This window comes from Helicoverpa armigera, chromosome 31 (genome assembly GCF_030705265.1).
Source record: "Helicoverpa armigera isolate CAAS_96S chromosome 31, ASM3070526v1, whole genome shotgun sequence".
In the NCBI taxonomy this organism is placed as follows: domain Eukaryota; kingdom Metazoa; phylum Arthropoda; class Insecta; order Lepidoptera; family Noctuidae; genus Helicoverpa; species Helicoverpa armigera.
The window spans coordinates 5069707-5087618 of record NC_087150.1 but is presented as its reverse complement, the minus strand read 5'-3'; the positions used below and the strand labels follow the sequence as shown (position 1 = coordinate 5087618).

Here is a 17912-nt window from a genome sequence, read left to right as displayed (position 1 = left end):
TAATGTATAATAAAATATAATAAGGCCGTTGAATGCTGGCGTGCAGTGGCATGCCGTGGCATCCAGCTGAAAGCCCAGTCCTGCGCCCCACCGAAATGCTGTACCAGTTTCAACCTTATTTCAACAAGCTAGCAATCATAATTCCTCGACCCCTAAGTGTCCCATACGTCTCGCGGCCTTAAGTGGCGCGCCGCGGCATGCCACCGCATCCTGCGTTACGTCCGTCGCGTCATGCCGTGGCATCCTACGGCACGTCGCGGCATCGTGGTCTACAAATAAAGTAACATAGATTCTAAACTCATTGAAATAAGATTCAAAATAACTTAATTAGCATTAAAATCCTTTGCCGTGCCATGCCGTGCTATGCTGGCAGTGGGCGCCGGCCCTTAGGTACTACGGTAGCTACGGTTAACCTGATAAAGTCTGAATTAAAAATAGGTATGTATCAAAAAAGCAATCAACATTATTTTATTGAATACAATAAAATAATGTTGATTGCTTTTATATTAGTATCCAATTATTAATCTTCTACTGTATATTATATTAAATTATCCAATTATTTTTGTATTAAACAGGGTATATTTCTCACTTCTTCTTTTGGCTCTTTTCAGTATGCATAATTATACATACATTTTAGTTACCCATCTCAGTTTAATTTAATTTATTTCTAAAATAAAACATAAAACTCGACTAAATGAACACTCACTAAAATCACCTCGACATAATCGACTAACCACCCACATCACTACCACTGACTTTGCACACAGAAAATAGAAAACAACATGGCCGTTCGCATAGAAAATTAATATCAGTTTTTACATTAAATTAGTAATCTGTGCTTGTAAATAATCCGCGATGTCGGAAGATATGTTCTATTGTTCATTTGTGAGTATTCACTACATTATCTGTGAATGCGGAGAAACATTTCCAACGGAAGACGAATTAAAATCCCATCTTGAAAGAGACCACGCACTGAAAAAGGAACGCAAAGAATATAAATGTGGCGTTGTAAGTATTGTTATAATATGTTTTCGTTACACAATTTCTTGATTGGTCTTGGGTTTGGACGCTTCGCCGCAAATTTAAGTTATCGGGCGTCGATACGTCAATATTACATGTTGATAGGCCTACGAGAAACAATCAAAAAATACAAATTCTTAAAAATGGCTAGTTTTTATGTTCAAGCTCATAAAGTGACAAAAAATTGGCTGAAATCATCAGGGCACAGAAAGTGTCCTTGTCAGACCAATGGTTCCCCTGAAAATGAGCACTGAAAGCCAATTCTTAAAAAGTATTGAATATCCTTACAAATAAGACAACCCACTGACCCAAAATAATGCCATCTACAAATAGTGACTACACAACAAATTGGTTATTGCAGACAAACCCCTAAAACTACCCACTGACCAAAGTTTTGGCCAAATTCCAATTTTGTGACCTAAAATGGTATAAAAATCCACCCCAGGATGAATAATTGACAGAATATTATTTTTTCCATCAAAACCTTATCACTTATATAATAAAGAGGAAACATTTTGTTAGTACTCTAAACGCTGTAAAACTAGGTACTAATTTAAAAAAAAGTCTCCCTACAAAGTGACCCTCTTCCCGAGTAACATAGGCTATATTTTATCCCGGTACGGGCAGTAGCTCCCATAGGAAACAGGTGAAGTTGTATAAAAACGGCTAGTTTGAAATAAAAATCTTTGATTTTGAAGCATGTTGTTGCAATCCTTAGCAAAATAATTACTAGTTGTGTTAGCACATTAATTAATGACTTGGTTTGTTAATGATTTCATTAACATTCTGCAAGTGCTCATTTTCCAACCTTGAAAATGACAACAGCATAAATAGGTATAAAAAAGCATAGTGTAAGAAATTAAAAAACATTCTAGTATTGTTATAAGAACTCGGAGCGTGTGCAAAATTTCATCCTAATTGAAGACCGGGAAGTGGGTCAAATTAAGATTCCAAGATTTTCTTACATACATAGTTCGTTACAAGTGCAAAAAAAGAATTATTATTAAAAAAACAAAATACCCGACTGCACACTAAAACAATCAAATGCTAAAAACTAATTATGTAATACCGTTTAAACAATACCTATATTAAAATACACTACAATATGTGTTCGTAATCGATAGTTAAATAAACAGAAACTTATTTTGAATACAAATTTACTGAATATAATTTATAAATATTGATGGAAAGCATCGCAGGCGGGGACCAACAGAGGCTTATTTATAGTCATTTCGGTTGTGCACCATTTAGCAGAATTTTCGTTGGTGGCGGTCAAGGTGGTCCCCGCCTGCGATGCTTTCCATCAATATTTATAAATTATATTCAGTAAATTTGTATTCAAAATAAGTTTCTGTTTATTTAACTATCGATTACGAACACATATTGTAGTGTATTTTAATATAGGTATTGTTTAAACGGTATTACATAATTAGTTTTTAGCATTTGATTGATCAATATTATTGTGGGGCTTGTTTTACTCTTTTTTTAGTGTGCAGTCGGTATTTTGTTTTTAATAATAATTCTTTTATTTATAACTTTTTAGCTGTTTTTATTTAACGAAAATGTTGTAGATGTAGAAGACTATGTACCTTACTTTACCTTACTTTACCTTATGCGTGTGCCCGCATTCGGGCTGTATACTCGACCATATCCCCCTCCGCACCGCGCCGCGCGCCGCATGCCAGGCCACGCCCTATCTTTTTGCTTGCTAACGCATGAGTTGCTTTGCGTTGACGCAGAATTAACATGTTCCCGTGGGAATTTTGAGAAAAAACGTATCCTATATTAATTACTCCCGTGATTGAAATGAATCTAATGACACCGCATACATATTTTTTTAAAGGGAAATTTAGAAAAAATATCCCGTGGGACTTTTAGGATAAAATGTATCCTATGACACTCCCGTAATCAAGACAAATCTAACGATACCTCATACATCAAAATCCATCAAGCCGTTTAGGCTACAGGAGGTCACAAAGGAACAGACATACATACATACATACATACTTACATACACTCGAAAAACATTACCCTCCTTCTTTGGCAGTCGGGTAAAAACAGTTATTTTACTGTCTTATTTTCTCTCATAAACAAAGAACAATGAAGATACAAGACAATTGAATTTTGTCTTAGGTAACACACCTTTAATGCCTTGTATCTTATCATCTGCAGAGCCTTTTCTCTAACTATGTTGGGGTTGGCTTCCAGTCTTAATGTCAGTCTTTATCTTAATTAACTTTTTTCCAATATTTTTTTACAATCTAAAGGACTAAATGGAATCATTAAAAAAAAAGACCCAAGACATTTCAAATTATAATTACCTAAAACGCTTCATAAAAAAATGATGCTTTTGATATCACAGTAATACTATTACTATAATTGTCTGTTGTGGCCCCATAACTTTTAAACAACTAAACCAATTTAGATGCGTTTTTTATTTGAACTATTTGCCCGTGGGAACTACTGCCTCTACCTAGATAAAATATAGCCTATCTACTCGCAGATAATGAAGCTTCCCAAAAGAGAAATCATTTTTAAAATCTCTCCAGTGTTTTTTTGAATTTATCGGTTACAAACAAGCAAAACAGTTTTTCTTAGATGTTTCCACAAAATAAACTCAGCTTAGTATCGTTATGTAACTGAACATCTTACTTCTTAAAAAGATTGTCTATGGAGTTTCTTGCTGGCTCTTCTCCATGAGACCAACTTTTTGGAACCGTGCTACTAGTGTGACATTTCATAAGAGCTTGCAAAGGCATATTGGAAATAAAACCATTTTACTTTGTCTTGTTTTAAACACTACTATTTATTTATCAACAGTGTGAACAAATCTACAGCACGGAGCAGGCCTGCATCGAGCACTATGAGAGCTCCCACATTGAGATTGATGAGATCAAGCAGGAGCATGACTATGTGGAGACGGAGGAGAACGAGGAGTGTGCTGAAGCCACCGAGATAGTAAGTAGTACCAGCTTCTTTGAGCAGTTTCACCCCACAGAGAACAAAATGACTAGCGGCGATGTCATAACGCAAAATCTCCTAAGAAAGTATCGCGACAACATGCGGGGCGAGGGGGACGAGGAATGTTACTGTCTTTACCTTTATACACCTTCTTTTGTAATACCAAAATATCGTTGACAGATGTCTTAAAAAACCCGAACACTTTGTTTGTTCACTCGTAACTGACCTACCTGCATTATGGCATCTCTACTCATTGTCCTTACTCTGTGTTTCATCCGCATCCCGTGGGAACTTACCGGTATACCTTATTGTCTAGTCTCACGCTTGTTCCTATAAGAATATAAGTCATTTGTTGTATTTTTCATATATATTTTTTTTCTATAGATTTAATAATAATAATTTTAGTTGTAAGTTTTATTTTATTTTGCTGTGCCCTACAGGGTCCACAATTGTACCTAGCTCTAAGCCTAACTGTAACACCTACTTTGAACATTGTGGAATGCAAATAAATAATATGAATATGAATATGAACTTAGCTTTTAGCCTTCTCCAATAAATGGGCTATGTAACACTGAAATAATTTTTCAAATTGGACCTGTAGTTCCTGAGATTAGCAGAATTTTGTAAACGACGAAAAGTGCTGATTTTTTGCCTACTTTAAATAAAGCCTAAGTTCACCTACAACTCAAATGATAGCTTTTTTAAAACAAGTGTTTATTTTGATTTTTCACATTCAATTTTCAAAGTAAACAGTTGTTTTCTTTATGGGAAATCATCAAATGCCAAATCCCCTCCCGCTGTGTGTGCAGCGCTCGGGAGTGTCAGACTCTTACTGACTAAACCCCGCCATGTTCCTTCTTAAGCCCGCCATGTACCAGCGCCGCGGTAATGAGAGCGACCCCGCAGGGTTTTTTTGAACCTGGGCCTAAATAACTTATGATTTTGTGCTTTTCTAGATATACGAGGAAATAATAGAGGAACCGGAAGTGACAGTCGAGCCTATGCCTAAGCCTAAGAAAGAGAGAAAGTCCAAATCTCATTACAATGCTAAGAACATTGTATGTGAGGTCTGCGGGAAGAGATATGCTGTGAGTATTCATATTATAATTAATTATGATTATTATAAAGTAGGACGTCCACCAACAAGGTGGACAGACGACCTTATGTCGGTCGCCGTCGACGCTGGATGCAGGTCGCCTCCAACAGGTATCTGTGGAGATCTAAGGGGGAGGCCTATGTACAGCAGTGGACTTAATGATGATGATGATTATAACGTAAATGCTACTTTGCAAATACTAGATACCCTCATCAACATCAGCTTTTTTATTGTCCCACTGCTGGACTGCTCCTCTCACACAGAGAAAGATTGAGCAATTATTATCAACTTCATACTTTATAGTCCAAGTTTCCTTGAGATGTTTTCCTTCACCTTTACTCAGTCATTGGTGTCTGAGATATACTTAGAAAGTACACCATCATCTTCCAAGCCTTTTCCCAACTGCGTTGGTGTCGGCTTCCAGTCTAACTGGATGCAGCTGTGTAACAGTGAGCCACATTGTATGACTGCCTATCTGACCTTTAACCTTTGTAAGAATGGTAGTCAGACATTCTGGCTTCTGATTACACGAAACGACTGCTAAAGATGTTCAAGTGACCCACCAGTCTATCGTGCTTTCCGAAACAAAATATAGTCATTACTCGGGAATACTGTAGTTTCCTAACAGTGAAAGTTTGGATTTTTCAAATAAGTGAAGAAAGAAAAAAAGATCCCTCTTCTATTATATTGGTATACTAGCGACCCGCCCCGGCTTCGCACGGGATAACAGTATTTCCCCACCATTTACCTATTGAATGTTATTCATTATACATATGTATAAACCTTCCTCTTCATCACTCTATCGGTTGCGTAGTTTTGAAGATTTAAGCGCACCAAGTGACAGAAAAAGCAACTTTGTTTTATAATAATAATATATTTTGATTAATTCGAGGTATAAAACAAGTATAAATATAATGTCAAGCATATAAAAGGACAGAAAAAGCGACTTAAGTACAAAAATAACATAAGTATATATTGTATTTCAGTCTAACGCAGCTTTGAAGTATCACCAGCGAGTACACACGGGTGAACGTCCGTACCAGTGCACGGAATGCACCAAGAGTTTCACCATGCCACTGTTTTTACAGGTAAGAACATATTATAATTGCCTTTCAATCAAATGGCTAGACGTTTTTCAACAACGCCTTTGTATGTGTCTATGAAAGGACTTTGTGTCAATTCATTGAATTTTTTAAATCGGTTCATTAGTTTTAAAGCCTTTAAGCCTATCTATATCATAATAGATAAATGGAAAAATATATGTAAAGCACATAATGTTCCTGTCTCAGGATAAAATAATAGCCTATGTTTCTCGGAAAGATTGTAGTTTTCAGTGAAAAAAAAAATTATTTCAGTAGTTTCTAAGCCTCCAGCGGTCCTACTCCTTATTATGTGTGTTAGTATAGATTACAGTGGTAGTATTATTTTTTATTTCATAACGTTAAATACAAAAATTATATAAAAAATCTAAGAAATAGCAAGGGCCCCAGAGACAGAAACCTCCTCACAATAGAATCAGTCCCTTGATCCAGCCGCCCTACGAGAGCCTCCTGAGGTGTTGGTCGACAGTCAAAAAAATATATAAGACAAATGTACTATATTTATTAATAATATTTACTTATATTTCTAGATCCACATGCGGACTCACACGGGGGAGCGTCCATATGAATGTTATCTGTGCCCCAAGGCTTTCAGTAATAAAGCAGCCCTACTTAGACATGATCGTGTAAGTTATATATTCAAGTATTAAACAAACCATCTAACTAGTCTTTCCCAACTATGTTGGGGTCGGCTTCCAGTCTAACCGGATGCAGTTGAGTATCGGAGACTGCCTATCTGACCTTTTCATTCCAATGTATTTGAAACCTTGTCCTAACTCTGCTAAATGCTATTCTGAAAACCATATCAAAATCGGTCCGGAAGCGAGATGGTCGCGCCCAAACATTTGACTGTTAAACCGAGAACCTCCTTTTTTGAAGATAGTTCAATAACCCCAAAAATTCATGTACAACAAATAGACAAAAAATGTTTCTTCTATGCTATATTGCGGTCCGTCTGACAACCTCCTTCTTTCAAAGTCGGTTAGATAATCCCCAGAAGTTCAACAGGTCCACACAGCTATCAAACCAACATACGAACCTTCGAACTGAGAACCTCTCTTTTTCACAGTCGGCTAAATGATCCCAAAACTACAAAATAACAAACAACAAAATGTTTTCTCTTTATTATTACACGGTCGAACTGAAAACCTCTCTTCTTCAAAATCGGTTAAATAACCACCAAAACTTGTTCAAATGCATACCACTGACAGACCAACATACAAACCATCGAATCCAGCACCTCTTTTTCACAGTCGGTTCAATAACCCCCAAAACTCTTCTACATATAATCTAAGTATATTATTATAGACATAAGTGGTCTTCCTAACAACCTCCTCCTTTCTAAGTCGGCTAACACTCCCCTATCTCAACAGGTCCACACAGGAGTAAAACCCTACGAGTGTCCGGAATGTGGTAAATTCTTCACTCAGTCCAATTCTATGAAGCTACACGTGAACACGGTGCATCTCAAAATGCCTGCTCCATACAAGAGCAAGTCGAGAAGGAATAAAGCGAGAGAGAGGGAGATGCTGAGGAGAGCTATCATCACTTCTTTGGATGGAGAGGAGAACGCTGCAGGTAAGAGAAAGAGTAATCGTCTTCTGAGCCTGCACACAACTATGTTGGGGTCGGCTTCCAGTCTAACCGGATGCAGCTGAGTACCAGAGTGTCACAAGGAGCGACTGCCCTATCTAACCACGTATTTGGCTAGCTGTTTTGTTGAATATGTTGGAGTCGGGTTCTAGTATGATGGGAATAGCTAAGAAAGAAAGGTTTTACTATTTGCCTAGACGTTTTTTAGTATTTGGCTAGCCGTTTCGGTTCAGGTTCTAGTATGATGGGGACAGCTGGGAGTGATTTTAGATTTTACTTTGCCTACTATAGGAGGGAAGCTTAACTCCTGTGAACAGTTTGGTTGTTTTGTGTTTTAGTATATAGCTAGCCCTTTCGTAAATATGTTGCTAGGAGGGAGAGACATTTTACTATTTGCCTAGACTTTTTCAAAATACGTCATCAACTGTCTATCTTGGTTCATGAGATAACCTAGTGAGTGATAGCAATAGAATCTTAGTAATAGGGTCCCTATTTTACATAACTATAAAAAATACTCTTAATAAGTTATCTAGTACATATAAATTAACCATATTTTAAATTATCTAGTACCTACATATAAATTAACCATATTATTTTTTTCTTTCACAGTGGAAAGCATAAGTCAGCCAACCAAATCGGATGCAGAAGTACATTTCATAAAGCCGAGCGAACAAGTCACAATATTCAAACAGGAGGTCGAAGAAGCAGAGATTTTGTATGAAGATGTCGACTCTAGAGAGATTACTTACGAAGTGGTCTACGAAGAATAAACTTGGTCTACACTTTAATAATATTATAAAGAGGTTGGATAAATTGAAAAAGTAGGCCCGATTCTCCTGTTAATAATATCAAAATTGAATAGATATTGAATCGCAATAGAGATGTCATAACGTTTGGGCTGCGACACTCTTCGCGCTCATTCCCGCGGCGTTGGTACATGGCGGGCTTCAGAAGGAACATGGCGGGGTTTAGTCAGTAAGGAGTCCGTTCAGATAGACCGGGTCGGAGAGCATCGGCGCGCATTTTTCTTTTCACACAGACCGGAGCGGAGCGGCTGCGCGAGCATTAAAGAGCATGCAAACCGAGCCAACCGTCAAGAAAAAGACGCGATCGAAGCCGGTCGGCTCCTCTTATTGTTTCACGCCGAGCGCATTCGAGCATTCTCAATGACAAAAGCAGTGCGCATGCAAAAATAAATCTTACTTCAAATACTAAGTACTCAATTTTCAACTTGTTAAGAATTTGCTCTCCTCTCCGAGCCGGTCTATCTGAACGGACCCTAAGAGTCTGACACTCCCGAGCGCTGCACCCACAGCATTCATTCATTCATTTGCTGATATCTCTCCAACAAAAACACGTCATAACGGAAAATCTAAGAAAGTAACGCGACGACATGCGGGGGACGAGGAATGTTACTAGCACAGCACCAACACCTATGAAACCCGCCCGTTTTCACAATAAATTCACCAGGGCCAATCTTTGATTAAATTTTGATTTGACAAGGAACCCGAACGCCTCGTTAGTTCTAGTAACTGATCACGGCTACCGTACGTTGCTTGAGCTACAAGAAGGCGCCTGACCTACCTGCCTTATGGCATCTCCGCTATCTTTCCTTTGTAAGCTGTACCTATTCAGATGAAAATTTGTTGAGAATTATCTTAAAACCAGGAGACTTATAGTGATACTTTTTACCCGGATACGGGAAGTAGTTCCCTAGCAACGCGAGAACTATACTCCATTTGAGTAGGAACGCTCAAGGCTCCGAAACTACAGAACCGATTTAAACTATCCTTTCACTGTTGGGGCGCTACACTCTTCCCGAGTAACATAGGCTATATTTTATCCCGGTACGGGCAGTAGTTCCCACGGGATGCGGGTGAAACCGCGGGAAAACGGCTCGTTTTAAATATTTAGCTATCAACCGATTTTGATTTTTTTCGAATATAAATGAAATGAACTTTTAGAATCAACTAAAAATATAAGAAATATGTTGTATTTCCATGTAAAGGCTATTTATATTTAAAACTGTATAGATATGTAGCAGTAATTTTAATTTTAGTTTTATTTTAAAAATTAAGTTCTTATTATGTACTTTTAACTGAATAAAGTTTTTTTTCGTCAAGTTTTTGCTTTATTTATATACTTACAGCTTCAGCTACTTACGGGATTGTGACAAAAATTATCGTAAGTCCTTTTCCCGGGTCTAAGCTACCCCTATAATTTTCAGCTTAAATGGTTCAGCCATTCTTGAGTTATAGGTAGTGTCAAGTCTGTCACGACTTTCTTTATATGTATACTAGCTTTTGCCCGCGGCTTCGCTTCCGTCAACTGACTTCTCTACTTTACCCTATTTTTTTTTCATAAGAACCTTCTCCAGACAATAACAAACACAACAAAAGAAGAATTAGCCAAATTGGCCCAGGCGTTGTTGAGAGTTATGCGCTTACCAACACATTTTGCGATTCATTTTTATATTATAGATATAAAAAAATAATATAAGTCCTTGGTGAAACAGTGAACGGAAGCTGTAAACTGTTCTTTTTTTTTTCATTTTGGGGAATTATTGAAACAAAGGCAAGTAAACAAAACTGTTTATTTTACAACTGGCCGTTATATAAAAATATGAAATCACTTAATTACTCTAATTTTCGAAGATATTTTCGTTTGACCAGTATGTATCTGAAACAATAAATATACATTAATAATTTTCATAGATATAGAATAGTAGATAGATTGGCTAGCTAGAGTGATTAATATCCCACCCAAAACAAAAATGTGAAAGACTGCCAAGTTCGATAATATGGGAATGCTTCGCCTATAAAAGTAAATGAGATCTGAATAAGTACCAAGTTCCATACACATACCTCAGTTAAAAATAGTTACTTTTTAATGATGTTACTTGGCAAGTTTTCATACACCTTGTTATAAACCTACTAAACGCAATGAATCAAGTATTACTAGTATAAGTCAATTTTCTATTAAAACTTGCCAAGTAATCACCATTAAAAAGTAACTTTTTAACTGAGGTATGTGTATGGAACTTGGTACTTATTCAGATCTCATTTACTTTTATAGGCGAAGCATTCCCATATTATCGAACTTGGCAGTCTTTCACATTTTTGTTTTGGGTGGGATTTCATTTATTTTTGTAAGGTTGTTTATTTTATTTTTTTCTTATGATGAAGTTAGTTAAAGAAATGTCTCATTTATACTATTTTTTAGATTTTATAATATGCACTATGTTTCTTACAAAGAAATGAACTAAATTAACTAAATGGACTAGATTTACCAACTGACTGACATGACATGTTATCATATATTATGTTCGTGGATCAAAGTTACACATTCGTTATTTTCGAAAGTGATTCACACTTGGCCGTTTTCAGATTTTTACTTTACTTTGACTAAATACAAACCTTTGTACCATTCGAAGATATATTATATAAATATAGATAAATTTAGTTCGTTTTAGTTCCTTAGGGGTATAAATTTACACCGGGTATAAAACACCTTCATTATTTTGAAACCGACTCACACTTGGCCATTTTCAGATTTTTCCCTTTACCTTGACATAAAGACCTACCTCCATGCCAAATTTCAAGTCAATACGACCATTGGAAGTGGTCTAGGTTTTTGATGAGTGAGTCAGTGAATCAGTGAATCAGTGAATCAGTCAGTGAGTGTATAGTAAAAATAGCGATTTTCTGACGTCAATATCTCAAGACCTACAATAGGTATATTAATGAAATTTTGTATTTTAGATAAGTGAGGGGGTCTCAACAGATACTAGAAATTTGATATGCGTAAATAAAATAGATTTTGAGTTACAGGGGGGTCGAATTTGGCCCGAAATGGTTCGTGTAATATAACCCACGGCCGGTGTGTCGCCTTTTTTGCTCGAACTTGGCGGACACACTGCCGTGTGTCTAGATTATTTTGTTAGTGAAACCAAACCTGAAATACATCAGTTGAGTGACTTTCACGCATGAGTAAATATGAGTTGCTTTTCTCAACTTCAAAATCTGTATTTATCACTTTGTTTATAGAACATTAAAAACATTTCTACATATAGGTTTACCAATCTCTCAATGGTAGGTAGTGTAGTCGTAAATCGGTTATTTTTCATTCCAATTCCCAAGTTTGTATGGTATATATATTTGTCCCTCTTTCAACCAAAAACTATCAACTAGATTTTATATAACTAGATTTTAACTCAAACATCAGAATAACATACATACTACTTTTTATCCACATGCGGGAAATAGTTCCCTCACGAAGCTAGTACCTACTCAGCTGCATCCGGCTAGACTGGAAGCCGACCCCAACATAGTTGGGAAAAAGGCTCGGAGGAGAATGGAACAAAGCTGGTACTTACATATTCGTGTCCTCTTAATGCTGATAACCCTTTGAAAGTCTTAGTACATAGTTTACAGACGTACGGTCGATCATTCGTATGGACTCGTAAGTGCGACTGAAAATATATATAAAAAAATATATTAACCTGGATATTTTGCTATCTGATACTTATGAAACCAAAAGTTATAGTTTATTTGTTAAACAAGTTTCTGGGGCTCAATTCTGCTAATTTTATTTAAGCGACACTATTGATATCCAACTGAGTTTTAATCACGACTCAATTACGACTGAAGCATATTGGCAAACCATTGGAAAATAATTGGTCTTATGTTAGTAGCAGAATTTTCGCCAAGGTTAAAACTGCTATTGAGATTCAATTGATACCCAATTGCCACATTATTAAATAAGCAGAACTGAGCCTCTGATAGGCTGTCAGAGTCTGCACTACTATTTCCCATAAGTACGACAAACGAGATTTTTTACATTGCGCGTGTCTGGCTAGCAATTGGCCGAGTTTTAATTTGAAAAATATGTATAATACCTGTAAAAGTTTCCTCATAGTAAAACTCTTTGTACATTGAGTACAGCGATACGGTTTCTCTCCCGTGTGGTTCCTTTGGTGGTATAGTAGTAAGGATTTATTCTGAAAAACGATAAAATATATAATTATATATATTGTAAGAAAATATGTATTTTATTTAGTTGCATTTATATTTAAATAAAAAAAATTATAACCCTTTAAAAAAATTATGCAAAAATAAATTGGAGTTTTTAAATTCATAGAATTAAATATTTCTGCTAGATTAATTTTGATTTGCATTTTATCCTAATGGTCAATATTTCTACGAAAGTATCATATTCTGCTTAGTTTAGGACTGAGATGAGACTGCTTGTCAGACTTTCTGGCTTCTGACTGCCGAAGATGTTGAAATGACAGACGGGACCCATCCGAATCACGGAAGAATTCGACATGACAAGATGGTCACCCATCCGCGGACTGACCGAGCCCAGTGTTGCTTACCAAGAGGTATCTTGTTACTACCGGGTAACTGGGTTGAGGAGGTCAGATAGGCAGTCGCTCCATGTGGCACACTGGTACTCAGCTGCATGCTGTTAGACTGGAAGCCGACCCCAACACAGTTGGGAAAAGGCTCGGGAGATTACTTACCGGTAGAGTTTTCCCACATACTTCACAAATCCACGGCTTTTCTTTCTTTTTCATAGATTTATCTTGATTATCTATATGTATACGTTTATAATGAGCACTGTATAAATTTTCGCGTTTGAATGTCTTGTCACACTGAAAATATAGTTGAAAAAGATTAATTAGTAGCTTTGCCTTGCGGTTTCGCCTGCTTCCTGAGGGAACTACTTACCTGCAAATAGCTTAAAAGTAACCTATGTCATTTCTCAGACTATAGACTATCAGCGGGGCCCAATAGGGCCAAGGCGGTCCTGGTACATAAAAGGCCTACGGTTTTTAGTCAGTAAGTCTGACACTCCCTCACCGCTACTAACCCACAGCGGGAGCTGTCATTTGATGATTTTAGACGTCGTTAAAAAAAAAGACTATAATCCGTGAACCAAATTTCAATTAAATCGGTTCTGTAGTTTTGGCATCAAAGCATAGCAGAAAGAAGAGTAATTTTCTCATCAATAACAATGTTACAAAGTTAAAGAATTTGTTAGTTTGAATGCCTGTCATCTCGTAAACAACTAGTCCTATTTGAAAAATTCTTCCAGCCTTATGTCAGTTAATCCATTCACAGAACAAAAGTAGTATATTTTGTATATACTTAACTATACTATTTTTTATCTATGTGCGGGAAGTAGTCCCCTCAATACAGTTACAATCAGGGGAAACGCCTAAAAAATCTTGCAACATTTAACATACTGGTACTGGGGAGTTTGTTCCACCATTTCTACTTTTAAAGTGAACTTGACTTTCAAAATGTGCCGATTTTCAGCCTACTTTGAACAAATCACATATTATTAATATTATCATATAAAATACATAACTAAAAATATACAAACCTTCTCACACTTAAAAACCCGTTCACTCCGATGCACCAACAAATGCTCTCTCAATGCCACCGCATCATCATACCCATCCCCGCAGTGAACACACGAGTGCTCGCTACAACGGGCAGCGCGCGAGTGACGCGTCAGCGCTGTGTCGGATACAAAGTGTGTCTTACATGTGGCGCACGAGATGGGGAGGGGGAACTGTCGGTGGAATAAAGACTGTATTACAGTAAAAAAGGTGGCTGTGTGTGTGAGACTGTGTGTGGCTGGAACAATTTTGATACAATTTTATTTGCAAAAAGCGGTCACCTTAAGCTTGGGATAAAGGCTGCGGTTCTAATGATGCAGAGCGGAGCGCTGTGGATCAGGGTGGGGCGAACCGGTAAGAAGCGGGGTGGGGGTAAGGTAGGGCGAACCGGTAACGAGCGGGTGCAACAGGGTGGGGCGAACCGGTAAGAAGCGGTGTGGAGCAGGGTGGGGTGAACCGGTAAGCAGCGGGTGGAGTAGGGTGGGGTTAACCGGTAAAGAGCGGGGTGGAGTGGAGCAGATTGTTTACTTCTAGTTAAATGCCTACTCGAATGTAGCCTATAATAATAATATGAACATACATACATGCCTATGCGCTTTCTTCATATGAGCGTTAAGTCCGAACTCGCCGACACACGCCTGCGCGCATATGTGGCACCAAACGAGAGAAGACGGGTGATTTAGACGAATGTGAGATAGGTGACTCGACAGCTTCCTGTAAAAGCAAAAAAATACGCCGTCAAAACGGTGTCGGAAAATACTACGCCGTCAGAAAAAGAACTACGCTATTAGAAAAAAAAACTACGCTGTCAGAAAAACAACTACGCCTACAGAAAAAGAACTACGCAGTCAGAAAAACTACGCCTTCAGAAAAAGGCTACGCCGTCATAAAAAAAACTACGCAGTCGGAAAAACTATGGCTTCATAAAAAAACTACACAGTCAGAAATAAACACGGCTTCAATAACAAACCTATAACCTCTCCTAAGCCAGACAAATAAACACTACATATGCTAAAACAAAATCTCCATTTTAGGATTCCGTACCGAAAGGGTAAAACGGGACCTTATTGTTTTCGCTCCTCTGTCCGTCCGCCCGTCCGTCACCAGGCTGTATCGCATGTGATAGTTAGAGAGTTGAAATTTTCACAGATGACGTATTTCTGTTGCCGCTATAACAAAAAATACTGAAAACTGTAATACAATAAATATTTTGCGGGGCTCCCATACAACAAACGTGATATTTTTGCTCATTTTCTAAATAATGGTACGGAACCCTTAGTGCGCGATTCCGACTCGCACTTGGCCGGTTTTTTTTCGCAGTCAGTTAAAATAGTATACTTACTCATGAGATTTCCCGCAGTGACTACATTGATGAACTTGTCCACCGTGCATTTTAAAATGTTCCTTTGCGTTGAAACTGAAAATAACAAAAATGCACTCATTTACACACTCACTCAACACAGTTTCATAAAAATTACAAGTGCATGGGTTATCTTCCAAAAATTTAGAAATTAAATATTCAATAAAGATTCCGACGAATTGAGAACCTCCTCCTTTTTGGAAAGTCGGTTAGAAAAGTGACAAAGTAGCTAAGAAAAAACTAAAAGTACCTAAGAAACTTTTTATTTTAATAGAAATAATAGATCAAATAAAAACAATTATAAATGCGAAAGTAACTGCCTCTCTGTCACGCCAAAAGTACTGAACCAATATTTTTTTTTAGTATATCTAAGTTAGGTTAGTTAGAATATAATATACTTACGTAGTCCTAGAAACATAAGCACATTGTTTGCAAATAAACTTCAATCTATGTGTTTTTAAATGATGGTTCAACCCTCTCCTATCTTTGTAACGAAATTTACAAAATTCACATATTATGTCGCCTCGACTCTGAAATATTATATATTATGTAGCATCAGCATAAGAAAGTCGTGGTGGCCTAGTGGGAAAAGAACCAACCTCTCGAGTGTGAGTGGTTCGATTCCAGGTCAGACAAGTACCAATGCAACTTTTCTAAGTTTGTACGAGGGTCACACTGAAAGTTTTTAGAACTGGCCACTTATAAACAATATAATAAAAAAATAATTCTAAAATTCGAAAATAGAACTCTTTACCAATATTACTGAGTATATATTTAATTCATTTGTCATTTGTTTTACGATTTGGCGGCAAATTGAAAATTGTCTGTGTCACGTCAACATGAATTTAACACGAGAAAATTTTCGTGCAATGATTTTTTATGACTTTCGATGTCATTTAAGTCAACAAGAAAGTTATGATAGACTACGATTGGCCTTTCACGATGAAGCCCCATCTCGTGCGACTGTTTACAACTGGTTTAATGAGTTTAAACGTGGTCGCACTAATCTCACTGATGATTTACCTGAGGGACGGCCTTCTACGGCGACGACTGAAGATAACATCTGTGTTGTGCGGCGTATGATAGAGACTGATAGAAGAGTGACCTATCAGCAGATTCGGACAAGCTTAGGCATCGTTATGAGTCAAGTGCACAAAATCCTCCACGAACATTAAGCGGTCAGGAAGCTTTGCGCCTGGTGGATACCTCATAATTTGACTGAGGCTCAAAAACTCCATAGTGTGGATTGGTGCCGTAAAATCATTGAAAGATTTAACGGAGGTGACTCAAATGCTGTGTTCGACGTACTAACACTACAATAAAACATATAATAAAACGAATAACTGGCTAATGTAACCAGTTTCTGATTTTCTAAGAACTTTCAGTTTGACCCTCGTATGTACTTTCTAAGTATATCTTAGACACCAATGACCCGTAGGTCTCAGCTGTCATTGAACATCCTTGGCAGTTGTTACGGGTAGTCAGAAGCCAGTAAGTCTGACACCAGTCTAACCAAGGGGTATCGGGTTGCCCGTGTAACTGGGTTGAGGAGTTCAGATAGGGCAGTCGCTCCTTGTGGCACACTGGTACTCAGCTGCATCGGGTTAGACTGGAAGCCGACCCCAACATAGTTGTCTAAAATAATATATAAATGATTTTATAGACTTACTTTATCATGTTGAGATAGCAAATGTTTTTTCAAAATATCTTCAGACATGTACCCTTTGTAACAATTTTCACATTTATAAGGGCTTTGCAAATAATTACTATTATTCTTTCTTTCTAATACATCGTTAAATTGTTGTTCTTTACTTAAAATAACTATTTCAACATTGAAAGATTTTTCGAAATCATCCATATTGTCTTTTGTTTCAAAATATTTGCCCTTTTTCTTTTTCATTTCTCTGTCTTCAATTATAGGTGTTTTAGCTTCATTTTTAATTTCAATTTTCTGAGTGTCCATTTGACTATTTTCTGTACCTAAAGCTGAATTTTTCTCATCTATACTTTTATATTGTAATTCTGTCTCTTTTGTAGGTATATTAACTTCTTCTTTAATTTCAATGTTTTGAGTGTCCATTTGACTATTTTCGGTATCCAAGGATGTGTGGTCATTATTGTAACTATCATTGGTGTAGTCTGTTAAAAAGTTTGTATTATTTTCAATATAATTGTTATTATAATTTATATGCTTGGTTTTTGTTATTTTGTATTGTACTTTAGATTTGAAGTTGGTTAAATATTCTTCAGTTATCTGTAAATAATTAATTGAAATTAGATTAATTAAAAGAGTAGTGAATCTTTATAGTCAAGCTAGTTAATTCTTAGAACTCCAAAATGCTTTATATTGTTACAAGCAGCCAGCGCTATCAT

At 36.9% G+C, this 17912-nt stretch overlaps 2 protein-coding genes and 1 long non-coding RNA gene across 3 annotated transcripts; 1 reads left to right on the top strand and 2 right to left on the bottom strand.

Annotated features, from left to right (window-relative positions):
* The first annotated feature begins 738 nt into the window (after positions 1–738).
* On the top strand, positions 739–9892 carry LOC110381353 (zinc finger protein 250). Its single transcript, XM_064043252.1, has 7 exons — positions 739–1008; positions 3841–3978; positions 4938–5069; positions 6064–6165; positions 6708–6803; positions 7551–7755; positions 8380–9892. The coding sequence occupies exons 1-7, from the start codon at positions 856–858 to the stop codon at positions 8538–8540; spliced, it is 987 nt and encodes a 328-aa protein (XP_063899322.1). The 5' UTR covers positions 739–855; the 3' UTR covers positions 8541–9892.
* A 467-nt stretch (positions 9893–10359) lies between these two features.
* LOC110381350 (putative zinc finger protein 833) lies at positions 10360–14349 on the bottom strand. The gene is made up of 5 exons (XM_064043253.1): positions 14161–14349; positions 13295–13426; positions 12668–12769; positions 12146–12241; positions 10360–10449 (listed from the first exon to the last, which is right to left on the bottom strand). The coding sequence occupies exons 2-5, from the start codon at positions 13346–13348 to the stop codon at positions 10399–10401; spliced, it is 303 nt and encodes a 100-aa protein (XP_063899323.1). The 5' UTR covers positions 13349–13426; positions 14161–14349; the 3' UTR covers positions 10360–10398.
* Positions 14350–14749: 400 nt separating this feature from the next.
* Positions 14750–17480, bottom strand: LOC135119185 (uncharacterized). The gene is made up of 4 exons (XR_010278042.1): positions 17209–17480; positions 15942–16069; positions 15522–15596; positions 14750–14893 (listed from the first exon to the last, which is right to left on the bottom strand). It is a non-coding gene; the product is annotated as an uncharacterized LOC135119185 (long non-coding RNA).
* Between the last annotated feature and the right edge of the window lie 432 nt (positions 17481–17912).

Excerpts from the sequence above, each read along its gene's own strand:
- LOC110381353 (XM_064043252.1), top strand. The coding sequence starts at position 856 with ATGTCGGAAGATATGTTCTATTGTTCATTTGTGAGTATTCACTACATT. Across the intron at positions 1,009-3,840 it reads AAGAATATAAATGTGGCGTT|TGTGAACAAATCTACAGCAC; the intron begins GTAAGTATTGTT and ends ATTTATCAACAG. Across the intron at positions 6,166-6,707 it reads CCATGCCACTGTTTTTACAG|ATCCACATGCGGACTCACAC; the intron begins GTAAGAACATAT and ends TTATATTTCTAG.
- LOC110381350 (XM_064043253.1), bottom strand. The coding sequence starts at position 13,348 with ATGAAAAAGAAAGAAAAGCCGTGGATTTGTGAAGTATGTGGGAAAACT. Across the intron at positions 12,770-13,294 it reads TATGTGGGAAAACTCTACCG|AATAAATCCTTACTACTATA; the intron begins GTAAGTAATCTC and ends ATCGTTTTTCAG. Across the intron at positions 10,450-12,145 it reads CATTAAGAGGACACGAATAT|ATACATACTGGTCAAACGAA; the intron begins GTAAGTACCAGC and ends TTATTGTTTCAG.